General features: G+C 44.0%; 1 protein-coding gene across 1 annotated transcript in view; it reads left to right on the top strand.

Annotated features, from left to right (window-relative positions):
• LOC311140563 (tyrosine-protein phosphatase non-receptor type 23-like) overlaps positions 1 to 13,991 on the top strand; it is a 33,023-nt gene that overhangs the window by 12,877 nt on the left and 6,155 nt on the right. Inside the window, exons 2-17 of the mRNA XM_084175679.1 lie at positions 1,679 to 1,753; positions 1,872 to 1,999; positions 9,897 to 9,973; positions 10,063 to 10,112; positions 10,309 to 10,440; positions 10,546 to 10,626; positions 10,862 to 10,993; positions 11,100 to 11,147; positions 11,241 to 11,297; positions 11,531 to 11,589; positions 11,777 to 11,856; positions 11,956 to 12,136; positions 12,247 to 12,392; positions 12,514 to 12,834; positions 12,919 to 13,073; positions 13,629 to 13,780. Of these exons, the coding sequence (XP_084031805.1) occupies positions 1,679 to 1,753; positions 1,872 to 1,999; positions 9,897 to 9,973; positions 10,063 to 10,112; positions 10,309 to 10,440; positions 10,546 to 10,626; positions 10,862 to 10,993; positions 11,100 to 11,147; positions 11,241 to 11,297; positions 11,531 to 11,589; positions 11,777 to 11,856; positions 11,956 to 12,136; positions 12,247 to 12,392; positions 12,514 to 12,834; positions 12,919 to 13,073; positions 13,629 to 13,780 (1,874 nt within the window). The remainder of the gene's footprint in view (positions 1 to 1,678; positions 1,754 to 1,871; positions 2,000 to 9,896; positions 9,974 to 10,062; positions 10,113 to 10,308; positions 10,441 to 10,545; positions 10,627 to 10,861; positions 10,994 to 11,099; positions 11,148 to 11,240; positions 11,298 to 11,530; positions 11,590 to 11,776; positions 11,857 to 11,955; positions 12,137 to 12,246; positions 12,393 to 12,513; positions 12,835 to 12,918; positions 13,074 to 13,628; positions 13,781 to 13,991) is intronic.

The raw sequence follows: 13,991 nt of genomic DNA, 5'->3' as shown, positions 1-13,991 counted from the left end.
GATTAAAATGGAACGGTATCAAACACATAAAATATATGGAAACCACATATTAGACTCCGTTCCACAATTCCATTTCAGCCATTATAATGAGCCCGTCCTCCTATAAGCTCCTCCACCAGCCTCCTCTAGCTATAAGGTAGATCTAACGCGGACCTAATGTGGATTTGAATGAATTCCGACTTTAGGCTAACAAAGACCAAAAAATTAATAAACACTGTCTGGAGATTAATATTCATTCCCTTTGTCCACACAATGGGCACAGACCTGGTTTTATTTTATTACATGGATTACATTTGATTATTTGGATTGGATTATGGAATAATTATGAATGTCAGTGCTAAATTAGAGCTGGATCCTGCTGGAACAATGTGATGGTGGGGATTCAGGGCAGCATTCAAAAAAATATATATACTACAAGTCTGCTTGCTTCAGTTCCTCAAAGGCACAGCTAGGAGAGCTGCTCTTTCCCTGAGTCATAAAAGTGTGTTGAAATTACTTAGGAACTGTGCACACTTTGGAGAGTTATGTTGCCACTTGGAGACACCAGTTTGACCTCTCATTCTAACTCTTGTAAGCATTTTGTCTTATGTTGCATCAACCTCAAATATGCATTATTATTATTATTATTATTATTATGTTACTGAATGTATCCAGAGTATTTCCAGATTTCGTTATCAGCAAATACTGTGAAAAGTACAGTAAATGTAAAATGCACACGAAATCAACAGTGTAATGTTGGGCTGTGAAGTTCACCTTGTCAGGTGAACTGTTGTATCCTCACCTTTGTTTAGATAATTGCCACATACTCTCCATCCTGACACCTTTGACCCAAATGACAAATATTAACTTACTGTAAAGTAGTTTTCTATGTTGTGAGGCAAAGGCTTCTTGTGTGAATTCCACTGATGATCTGTTGTAGCCTGTGGACACGCAGTATGTTTCACCTCTGTTATGGCAAAACCAGAATGATTAGCAACAACTGTGGGACAGCCTTTTATCCCACAAGTGAATGAAAAAAAACAAACGGTTTAACATGATGGTCTGACTGATTTGATAGTCAATTGGTCGCCAAAAAGGGACCGAAAAAAACGTTTTTAGAATGTCCCCGACCTTTTCAGTAGAACAACCATGCTTTAAACTCTGGAATCGTCCAACAATTATGCCTAATAAAACCGTCAATGCCTATGTAAAACTAAAGGTTTTCCATGTGAATGGTGTCTGGGTAAAGATAGAATCACCATTGCTTGAATGCACTATAGTCATACACGCCCCACCCTACACAAATCCAGGGGCTCTCTCAGCCCAGGATTCTTTTGACAATGTGAGGGCCATTAGGTTTGTTGTACTTCTTATAGGCCTACATTTTCCTCTAATCAACTCTCAAGGCCAAATTGAATGTTCTAGAGATGGGACAATAACATTTCTCCAAATCTGAATCTGATCGAATATTACATTTTAGTAATTTAGCAGACACTCTTATCCAGAGAGACTGCATACATTTGCATATTTTTTTCCCCCATACTGGTCCCCCGTTTTGAATCAAACCCACAACCCTGGCGTTCCAAGCACCATGCTCTACGAACTGAGCCACACGGGACATAGACCTTATTGGTTAATGAAAGGTTATTTGCTGTGCTCCCAATGGCCCCGCTTATCTGCTTTCCCTCTCTCTTTTCAGTTCATCCTGAAGAACTATGGGGAGAATCCAGACAACTATAATGAACAGCTGAAGAAGCTGGAGACACTGCGACAGGTATGAACTGGGACTGAGCGAGTTGTGCTATGCAAATGTCATATGTTGTGATTTTTTTGTTATACTGTACTGTCTTTCTATCATATAATAAGTAAGTGTTTCTCTCTTTTTCTGGCAGGGTGCGGTGAATGTGACGCGGGACTTTGAGGGCTGCAGCATTTTGAGGAAGTACTTTGGGCAGCTGCACTACCTCCAGAGCCGTGTGCCTCTGGGGCCTGGGCAGGAGGCAGCAGTACCCATCTCATGGTATGAGACAAGGAAGTACACATAGGACCCCTATATTTACATACTTACCCATGAGATCCTTATCGTACACACACTCGCTTTCATAAACTCTACCACAGACAGCTACGGAAAGAAGGAAATAACTTTATTTGGATAGTCCATCTGTAGATGCTCTACAGACTATCTACTAACCCTACCATTAAACCTTATCCTAACCCTAACTCTTACCCTAACCCTTATTCTAAACCATCCCTAACTGTAACCTTAGCAAGCAGTTGCTTATCAACAGATATCTCTAGAGCATCTACAGATGGACAATCTGGACTATCCACACACACACACACAAACACACACTTTCATAAGCTCTCCCTACCATACACGTAGACACACACCACACCCTCATGTATGCAGTGTGTCGCTAATTTCATTCTCTCTTACCAGAACATTAATATTTTCTGGAAAAACAGTCACTATGAAACAAAGATAAATTATATAAAGAATGATAGTAAAAGGCTTTAGAGCACCTTAAATGAAATGTTGGGCAATAAGGCAAATTCGGCTCCATCATTCATTGAATCAGATGGCTCATTCATCACAAAACCCACTGATATTGCCAACTGCTTTAATACTTTTTTAATTGGCAAGATTAGCAAACTTTGGCATAACATGTCAACAACAAATTCTGAGCCTACATATCCATGCATAAGTGACCAAATTATGAAAGACAAGCATTGTAATTCTGTAAAGTGAGTGTGGAAGAGGTGACACTAATATTGTTGTCTATCAACAAGACACATGGTTCTGACAACTTTGATGGAAAATGACTGAGGATGATAACGGACGATATTGCCACTGCCATTTGACATCTTTTCAATCTAAGCCTACAGGAAAGTGTGTGCTCTCAGGCCTGGAGGGAAGCAAAAGTAATTCTGCTCCCCAAGAATAGCAAAGCACCCTTTACTGGTTCAAACATTTGACCAATCAGCCTGTTACCAACCCTTAGTAAACGTTTGGAAAAAATAGTGTTTGACCAGATACAATGCTATTTCACAGTAAACAAATTAACAGCAGATTTTCAGCACGCTTATAGGGAAGGGCATTCAACATGTACGGCACTCACACAAATGACTGATAATTGGCTGAGAGAAATTGATAATGAAAAGATTGTGGGATCTGTTTTGTTAGACTTCAGTGCATCTTTTGACATTATCTATCATAATCTGCTGCTGGAAAAGCGAATGTGTTATGCAATGTTCCCTCAATTTCTTTCAGGCACTGAGCAAATTTCAGGTCTGCTTAGCGCAAACTTTAACGTTGTGAAAATTCTGTGCAACGTCCAGCACTTAAAGCAAGTACAGCCTCAGTGTTCACAGTAAACGCGAACACTGAGGCTGTACCCGCTTTAAGTATTTATTATACCCCTTTTTCGTTATATCCAGTTGGTAGTTAGTCTTGTCCCATCGCTGCAACTCCCATACGGACTCAGGAGAGGTGAAGGTCGAGAGCCATGCGTCCTCCGAAACACAACCCTGCCAAGCCACACTGCTTCTTGACACACTGCTCGCTTAACCCGGAAGCCAGCCGGAGGAAACACTGTACAACTGGCGACCGTGTCAGCGTGCATGCGCTAGAGCGCGATGGGTCGCTAGAGCGCGATGGGACAAGGACTTCCCGGCCGGCCAAACCCTCCCCTAACCTGGACGATGCTGGGCCAATTGTGCGTCGCCTCATGGGTCTCCCGGTCGCGGCCGGCTGCGAACCCGGATCTGTAGTGACGCCTCAAGCACTGCAGTGCCTTAGACCGCTGCGCCACTCGGGAGGCCATACCAGGTTTAAGTTACAGTTTTAACAGTGGCCATGTAGGCTACTATGGCTATTTGATCATAGAGTAGGCCTACCAGAGTGGCCTACCATCAAAACAATAGAGGAAATGCATCCCATAACATTTTAACATGGAAATAGCTGTTCTATCATTCAGCCTAATGTAGCAGCCAATGTGTGGTGTTCAATGTAGGCCTACATTCCATGAGACTTTTGAAAAAAAACAACATGCAGTGTTTAACATTAACCTGTTTATCCACTTGTCCTTCAGACAAGGAGGTGACTGAAAATGTTGTTGTGTTGTAAGATGCAAGAAACTGCTTTACAAAATAAAATGCATTATTATTCCCATACCATTATTACAGAGAATCAGACAAATTATGTTACCCTCTACCTATTGGCTACTTAGCTTATTCAAGCCTGTCTCAAAATACAACACTGCCCCTTTAAGACATAAAAAAAGCTCTTTACCTGACTCGCTTTGCAGCAATCACTCCCCTATTGCTGACTACAAATTATCTATAAACGGGCTAATAACTCACTAACTAGCAAAGGATATGAAGAAAATATGCACACGTGGCTACATGCAGCTCTTGTTTTGATCTCAAATTAAGCGCATCTACTCACAACTGCTCATGCTTTACACACAGTCCAGTTCAAAGTAAATGGCACATACAGTTGAAGTCGGAAGTTTACATACAGTGAGGGAAAAAAGTATTTGATCCCCTGCTGATTTTGTACGTTTGCCCACTGACAAAGAAATGATCAGTCTATAATTTTAATGGTAGGTTTATTTGAACAGTGAGAGACAGAATAACAACAACAAAATCCAGAAAAATGCATGTCAAAAATGTTATAAATTAATTTGCATTTTAATGAGGGAAATAAGTATTTGACCCCTCTCAACTCGAACCTTCAGCTCTCTCCACAGATTTTCTATGGCATTAAGGTCTGAAGACTGGCTAGGCCACTCCAGGACCTTAATGTGCTTCTTCTTGAGCCACTCCTTTGTTGCCTTTGCCGTGTGTTTTGGGTCATTATCATGCTGGAATACCCATCCATGACCCATTTTCAATGCCCTGGCTGAGGGAAGGAGGTTCTCACCCAAGATTTGACAGTACATGGCCCCGTCCATCGTCCCTTTGATGCGGTGAAGTTGTTTCCACCTCCATGTTTGACGGTAGGGATGGTGTTCTTGGGGTCATAGGCAGCATTCCTCCTCCTCCAAACACGTCGAGTTGAGTTGATGCGAGTTGAGTCAGATGTTCATTGGCAAACTTCAGACGGGCATGTATATGTGCTTTCTTGAGCAGGCGGACCTTGCGGGCGCTGCAGGATTTCAGTCCTTCACGGCGTAGTGTGTTAACAATTGTTTTCTTGGTGACTATGGTCCCAGCTGCCTTGAGATCATTGACAAGATCCTCCCGTGTAGTTCTGGGCTGATTCCTCACCGTTCTCATGATCATTGCAACTCCACAAGGTGAGATCTTGCATGGAGCCACAGGCAGAGGGAGATTGACAGTTATTTTGTGTTTCTTCCATTTGCGAATAATCGCACCAACTGTTGTCACCTTCTCACCAAGCTGCTCGGCGATGGTCTTGTAGCCCATTCCAGCCTTGTGTAGGTCTACAATCTTGTCCCTGACATCCTTGGAGAGCTCTTTGGTCTTGGCCATGGTGGTTTGGAATCTGATTGATTGATTTCTTCTGTGGACAGGTGTCTTTTATACAGGTAACAAGCTGAGATTAGGAGCACTTTAAGAGTGTGCTTCTAATCTCAGCTCGTTACCTGTATATAAGACACCTGGGAGCCAGAAATGTATCTGATTGAGAGGGGGTCAAATACTTATTTCCCTCATTAAAATGCAAATCAATTTATAACATTTTTGACATGTGTTTTTCTGGATTTTGTTGTTGTTATTCTGTCTCTCACTGTTCAAATAAACCTACCATTAAAATTATAGACTGATCATTTCTTTGTCAGTGGGCAAACGTACAAAATCAGCAGGGGATCAAATACTTTTTTCCCTCACTGTACACCTTAGCCAAATACATTTAAACTCAGTTTTTCACAATTCCTGACATTTAATCCTAGTAAAAATTCCCTGTCTTAGGTCAGTTAGGATCACCACTTTATTTTAAAAATGTGAAATGTCAGAATAATAGTAGAGATAATGATTTATTTCAGCTTTTATTTCTTTCATCACATTCCCAGTGGGTCAGAAGTTTAGATACTCAATTAGTATTTGGTAGCATTGCCTTTCAATTGTTTAACTTGTATCAAACGTTTCGGGTAGCCTTCCACAAGCTTCCCACAATAAGTTGGGTGAATTTTGGCCCATTCCTCCTGACAGAGCTGGTGTAACTGAGTCAGGTTTGTAGGCCTCCTTGCTTTCACACGCTTTTTCAGTTCTGCCCACAAATCTTCTATAGGATTGAGGTCAGGGCTTTGTGATGGCCACTCCAATACCTTGACTTTGTTGTCCTTAAGCCATTTTGCCACAACTTTGGAAGTATGCTTGGAGTCATTGTCCATTTGGAAGACCCATTTGGGACCAAGCTTTAACTTCCTGACTGATGTCTTGAGATGTTGCTTCAATATATCCACATAATTTTTCTTCCTCATGATGCCATCTATTTTGTGAAGTGCACAAGTTCCTTCTGCAGGAAAGCACCCCCACAACACGATGCTGCCACGCCAGTGCTTCACGGTTGGGATGGTGTTCTTCGGCTTGCAAGCAACCCCCTTTTTCCTCCAAACATAACGATGGTCATTATGGCCAAACAGTTCTATTTTTGTTTAATCAGACAAGAGGACATTTCTCCAAAAAGTACAATATTTTTCCCCATGTGCAGTTGCAAACCATAGTCTGGCTTTTTTATGGCGGTTTTGGAGCAGTGGCTTCTTCCTTGCTGAGCGGCCTTTCAGGTTATGTCGATATAGGACTTGTTTTACTGTGGATATAGATACTTTTGTACCTGTTTCCTCCAGCATCTTCACAAGGTCTTTTGTTGTTGTTCTGGGATTGATTTGCACTTTTCGCACCAAAGTACGTTCATCTCTAGGAGACAGAAACCGTCTCCTTCCTGAGCGGTATGACGGCTGCATGGTCCCATGGTGTTTATACTTATGTACTATTGTTTGTACAGATGAACGTGGTACCTTCAGGCGTTTGGAAATTGCTCCCAAGGATGAACCAGACTTGGCTGATTTCTTTTGATTTTCCCATGATGTCAAGCAAAGAGGCACTGAGTTTGAAGGTAGGCCTTGAAATACATCCACAGGTACACCTCCAATTTACTCAAATGATGTCAATTAGCCTATCAGAAGCTTCTAAAGCCTTGACATAATTTTCTGGAATTTTCCAAGCTGTTTAAAGGCACAGTCAACTTAGTGTATATAAACTTCTGACTCACTGGAATTGTGATACAGTGAAATAATCTGTCTGTAAACAATTGTTGGAAAAATTACTTGTGTCATGCACAAAGTAGATGTCCTAGCCGACTTGCCAAAACTATAGTTTGTTAACAAGAAGTTTGTGGAGTGGTTGAAAAACAAGTTTTAATGACTCCAACCTAAGTGTATGTAAACTTCCGACTTCAACTGTACATATATGGCAATGGTCTATATGCATATAGGCTTACTGCAGCTCTGATTGTTTATACCGCACTGGTCTGTGTAGAGTACGGGCTGAGTAGTGCATGTCAATGCAATAGAATCCTACTCCGATGCGTTCTGCCAACAACAAAATGGCTAATATTGTGTTGATTCGATCACAATTGCCACAGTAAAGGGAAACGTTGATAGTGTTAACAGGGAAAACTCTAGAACCATGGTCACCAACCTTTTCTGAGTCTAGATCAATTTGTGTCAAAATGCAAGCCGAGATCTACCGCTCAGATATTTTTTTAACATAACTTTTTTTTTCCGTACGCCTATGCAACATGAATCAATTAAAAACAGTACTGTAGCAATGAGGTTTGTGCAGTAAGCTATAGGCCCAATACATTATCACCACATATTGGCTTTGCTTGAATTGCCCTGCCAATGCATTGTTGTTTGGGCTATTTTTTTAAATTACATTTCAACATTTGAGGTAGACTATATGATCACATCGGAAATAGATCCGCAGTTGTATTACTTGTGAAGCACAGCTGAATTTTTTATTTTTTTACTGGGCTGATGGTGCCTGCGTCTGATGGTCAGTCTCAGCGGAGGGAGAGAGCTGCAGACTGAGGGTCCGCCTCTCAACATCCCTCCGCTCTCCCTTTCCTCCACTGACCAAAAAGGGACACCGTCTTCCAACTGGCAAAACTCGACTCGCACCGCATTCTTTCTGCCTCATGCACAAAGTCATGTTGTTACTCCTATGAACAGAGAAAGTGAAATATTCCTCGATATTAAAAAAGACCCAAACCGCTAATAATAACAACAACGCAAGCCTATAGATACACTTTCCTACTCATTCATTACTGCTGCAGTGCTTGTTGTAGCGCTGAGTGGATATAGGAAAAACGTGCTTTTTATGGCTTATAAAAGCATTGAATACAAAGTGTTGACAGTGCTGAGTAAGAACTTAAACATGAACTCACTCATAAAAACAGCATCTGTTTGACAGTCTCTCTAGTCATGGTTTTAAACGTTTTGAAATTTCACAGTATCAACTTTGCTGTAGCTTTCTTTTATGCCTTGCTACGTTACTGCAGACAAGGTCATCTGAGCCATCCGATTGGCCAGCGGTAGGCCTATAGTGCACTTGATTTGCTCTCTGGGCCCGCTGGGAAGGCAGAGTTTCTACCTTCAGACACATGCAATGGTTCAAAATGGCAACAGTTCACCTACTTGCCAACAGCTCGAGACGAAATTTTTTAAAATAGGAACACAAGGCTTTATCGTTGGGTTTTTTACAGAAATGTTTGGCAATCGACTAGGAATGCATTGGAGATCGACCAGTCGATCGCAATCAACCGGTTGGTTACCACTGCTCTAAAAAGTTTAAGTTCAATCTTGTGCTTCTCTCTGTGGGCTGATATTTCTGCGCGGCAGTCCCGGGGGAGCTTTAATTAGTCTCTGGGCTAAGCTTAGAGGGAACATTGGTGTTATGGCTTTACATCCCCTGCTATATTGTGAATCAAGAGTTACCTGTATAACAGAACACATGCTTGATTGTAAACTGTCATGTTCAAAACACATTGATGCAACAGTAACTAAGATGGGGTGAGGTCTGTCCATAATAAAGCGCTACTCTGCGTTCTTAACAACGCTATCATCAAGGCAGGTCCTACAGGCCCTAATTTTGTCACACCTGGACTACTATCCAGTCATGTGGTCAGGTGCCACAAAGGACTTAGGGAAATTACAATTGGCCCAGAACAGGACAGCACGGCTGGCCCTTAAATGTACACGGAGAGTTAACATGAATAATATGCATGTCAATCTCACCTGGCTCAAAGTAGAAGAGAGATTGACTTCATCACTACTTGTATTTGTGAGAAGCATTGACATGTTGAATGCAACAAAGCTGTCTGTTTAAACTACTAGCACACAGCTCGGACGCCCATGCATACCCCACAAGACATGCCAACAGAGGTCTCTTCACAGTCCACAAGTCCAGAACAGACAATGGCAGGGGCACAGTACTACATAGAGCCATGACTACATGGAACTCTATTCCACATCAAGTAACTCATGCAAGCAGTCAAATCTGATTTAAAAAAAACAGATAAAAATACACCTTATGGAACAGCCGGGAATGTGAAGACACACATAGGCACAGACACACGCATACACACACACGATAACATACACACTATACACATGGATTTTGTGTTATAGATATGTGGTAGTAGAGTAGGGGCCTGAGGACACACACTTAATGTGTTGTAAAAATCTGTTGTGAAATGTATTGTAATGTTTTTTAAATTGTATATAACTGCCTTAATTTTGCTGGACCGCAGGAAGAGTAACTGCTGCCTTGGCAGGAACTAATGGGGATCCATAGTATATACAAATACAGACAGGCACATCCACGTAGACACACACCACACCCTCATGTGTCCAATACAGTGTGTCACCAATTTCATTCTCTCTTACCAGGACAGAAATATTTTCTGGAAAAACAGTCACTCATGATGACATCAGCTATGAGCAAGCCTGCATCCTCTATAACCTGGGTGAGTTGAACCGTTGAGTGGTGAAATGTAAAACTGACCTTCCGTCAAACAGCTATTTCCTGATTGCCGTAATGTTGTCTTCTCTGTAGGTGCTCTCCACTCCATGTTGGGAGCCATGGATAACAGGGTGTCAGAAGAGGTGAGCAGAATCAATGGCCGTCTATCTTTAACACGTTAACCTCTCTCCATGACATCTCACACTGACATCCATTGTATTGCCATCCTTTTTCTGAAACTCAATATGTCCCTTTGTCTATTTCTCTCGCTTCCATCCTCACTCTCTTCTGTCTCCCTTCCTCTTTCACCCCTTTCCTCCTCTCTCTCTCTCCCTCTAGGGGATGAAGGTGTCATGTACACACTTCCAGTGCTCCGCGGGGGCCTTCTCCTACCTGAGGGACCACTTCAGCCACAACTTCAGCGTGGACATGAGTCACCAGATCCTTAACCTCAACATCAACCTCATGCTGGTAACTATCAGACACACATACACACACACACACGTGCGCACATGCATGTGTTCTCACACACACACACACTCACACACTTCATCGTGTTTATTTGTCTCCGTTCAGGGCCAGGCTCAGGAGTGTCTCCTGGAGAAGTCCATGCTGGACAACAGGAAGAGTTTCCTTGTAGCCCGCATCAGTGCTCAGGTAAATCTCTCTCCTCTCAACACAAGACATAGTAGTAGTGCATGATAACACCCTCTAGACCTCAGTTGTCCTAGAGCAGGGTCGTTCTCAATAGGCATCAAACGGGGAGGGACTAACTGAACTTATCCAATAGGAAAATGCGAATTTTCATTTTCTGTCGCAAAATGTTTTGCTACGGTGTGCCCTAATGAGTCCGACCCAGGTGTGCGACTGTTCTGTTGTTGGCCTGGTGTAGGTGGTGGACTACTATAAGGAGGCGTGCAGGGCTCTGGAGAACTCTGACACGGCCTCCATGCTGGGAAAGATCCAGAAGGACTGGAAAAAACTGGTGCAGATGAAGATCTACTACTTTGCTTCCATCGCCCATGTAAGTGTGAGACAGAACAGTGAGTTGTGAGGGAGTATATTGCAAATGTGTTCTGAATTTGGTTTACAAATACTATTTTATTTAATAACATTATATTTATTTTCAGCTGCATATGGGGAAGCAGGCTGAGGAGCAACAGAAATATGGAGAGCGGGTATGTAACCCCCCCCCCCTCCCTACATGCATACCAATCTCTCTCCTTATACACCTATTTTTCTAAAGCTGTGTGTTTTTTTGTTTTTAACAGCTGGCTTACCTGCAGAGCTCCTTAGACAAACTCAGTGAAGCCATCAAGTTGGCCAAGGTACAGTCACCTTCCAGTTGACTCTGTAACCTTTTCCATTTGGCATTCTGAAATGGTTTCTTTTGTATCTGTTATCAAGCTTACAATAACATGTACATTTTAGTCATTTAGCAGACGCTCTTATCCAGAGCGACTTACAGTTAGTGAGTGAATACATTTTCATAACAAAGGAACTGTCTTTATGCTCCTTTCCCTCAATTCTCTCTCTTCTCTCGTTCTCTCTGTTTTAACAGGGTCAGCCGGACAGTGTGCAGGAGGCCTTGAAGTTCACCATGGACGTGATAGGGGGAAAGTAAGCAGCTATATTCTCTACTGTATATTCACTTATGATTGTGGCTATGTTGGTACAGTCTTTACCCTTTGAGATGTAGACAGTCACACACACTCTGCCACACTCTCTCACTCAAACAGTGGAGCTCTCGCTTAAGTGGTTCTCTCTGACCCTTCCTCTGCTATTCCTTATCCTCTGTCCCTTGTAGGTTCAACTCTGCCAAGAAAGACAATGACTTCATCTACCATGAGACTGTCCCCTCGTTGGAGACTCTTGCTTCAGTCAAAGGTAACATTGAACCCTGACCTACGACCTATCCTCACACTTAACCTCTCCTGCATTTCATATACTATATTTGGATTTTCATTGTCATCATGTCCTCTCTAGGTGCCCCCCTGGTGAAGGCCTTGCCCGTGAACCCAACTGATCCCAGTGTCACAGGACCAGACCTGTTTTCCAAGCTGGTGCCCATGGCTGCCCACGAGGCCTCCTCTCTCTACAGTGAAGAGAAGGCCAAGTTGCTACGGGACATCATGGCCAAGATAGACAGCAGGAATGAGACTCTAGAGTGAGTAGGAGAGTCGGAGGGGCTGTGTGTGTATTTGAGACGTCTAGGTATGCCTTTACGGTTTAATATAGTGACTTTGTGTGGTTACTGATCTAGCTCTGGCTTTGCAGGCAGTTTATGGACTCTCTGGGTCTGGAGCCAGACTCAGTAGATAACCTGGACATGTACAGTCACATCCCCCCTGTACTGATGGAGAAGTGTGCTGCGCTCAGTGTCAGACCAGACACTGTCAAGAGCCTCATTCAGTCCATGCAGGGTGAGTGGTTGGCTTGGGACACACACACACACATACACATGTCACACACTCACACACACACATACCCACACACATACGCACACAGCCTTTAGATACTAATCCCTATGTCCCTCTCCCTCAGTCCTGTCTGGTGTGTTCACGGACGTGGAGGCGTCTCTGAGGGAGATCCGGGACGTGCTGGAGGAGGACGAGGCCGGGTTGCGGGCGCTGCAAGAGGCGGCAGGAGGAGGCCTTGCGGCGCAGCTGCATCCCCAGGCACATGCCCAGACCCTGGCTGAGATCCGCAGGGACCTGGAGAAGTACATGGAGGCCCATGAGAAGGCCAGCTTCACCAACACAGAGCTGCACAGAGCCATGAACCTGCACATCAGTAACCTGAGGCTGCTGGGGGGACCACTGGATGCCCTGAGAGATGCCCTGCCTAGGCCCCAACTCAACGAGGGTGGGTATAGGAGAGTGGAAAAGAGTTATGTGTTTGTGTGGTCATTTGGAGTGTGTTTCTAAATGTGTGTGTGTGATCCTACAGAGGAGGTGGCAGGGCTGCAGTGTATGAAGAGGATCCTGGGGAAGGTGCAAGAGATGAGGGACCAGAGGAGCACCCTGGAGAAACAGCTGCGTGACCTCATCCAGCAGGACGACATCACTTCCTCCCTGGTCACTACTGAGCGCACTGACATGAAGGTACAGGACATTGTGTGTGTGTATATAAATATATTTTTTTACCCCGTTTTTTTCTCCCCAATTTCGTGATTACGATCTTGTCTCATCGCTGCAACTCCCCAACGGGCTTGGGAGAGGCGAAGGTTGAGTCATGCGTCCTCCGAAACATGACCCGCCAAGCCGCTCTTCTTAACACCCGCTCGCTTAACCCAAAAGCCAGCTGAACCAATGTGTCGGAGGAAACACTGTTCAACTGACGACCAAAGTCAGCCTGCAGGCACCCCGCCCGCCACAGGGAGTCGCTAGAGCGCGATGAGCCAAGTAAAGCCCCCCCGAACTACTCTGGGCCAATTGTGCGCCGCCCTATGGGACTCCCGGTCACGGCCGGTTGTGACACAGCCTGGGATCAAACAGCGATGTAGTCGCAACACTGCGATGCAGTGCCTTAGACCGCTGTGCATGCCTCTTAAGACACAATATGTAACATTTGCCTCTCTCTCCCCACCTCCCTCTCCCCCACTCTCTCTCTCTCCCCCCCCTCTCTCTCTCTCTCCCTCCCTCTCTCCCTCCCTATAGAGGTTGTTTGAGGAGCAGTTGAAGAAGTATGAGCAGGTGAAAGTGTACATTGACCAGAACCTGTCTGCCCAGGAGAACATCCTCAAGGCGCTGACGGAAGCCAACGTGCAATACGCCTCGGTCCGCAAGGGCCTTACCGAGATGGAACACAAGTGAGCAAGGGCTTGGGAAGGGTTTTAGTGGGACACCAGTACTATTGGGCAAAGGACTTTGACGCCGTTCCAATCCAAGGCCATAGGGAAGGGGCCAATGTAGAAAATCAGAACACACAAACAAATCGGAGCAGACAAATATCCACTGGAAACACTAGCTACATAAGCACTAGCCTCATGTCATTGTTCCCTTCATCTTCTCCTCCTTCCT

This window comes from Coregonus lavaretus, assembly GCF_964263955.1.
Source record: "Coregonus lavaretus genome assembly, chromosome: 13".
NCBI classification, from domain to species: Eukaryota; Metazoa; Chordata; class Actinopteri; order Salmoniformes; family Salmonidae; genus Coregonus; species Coregonus lavaretus.
This window is presented reverse-complemented; position numbering and strand designations above follow the sequence as displayed.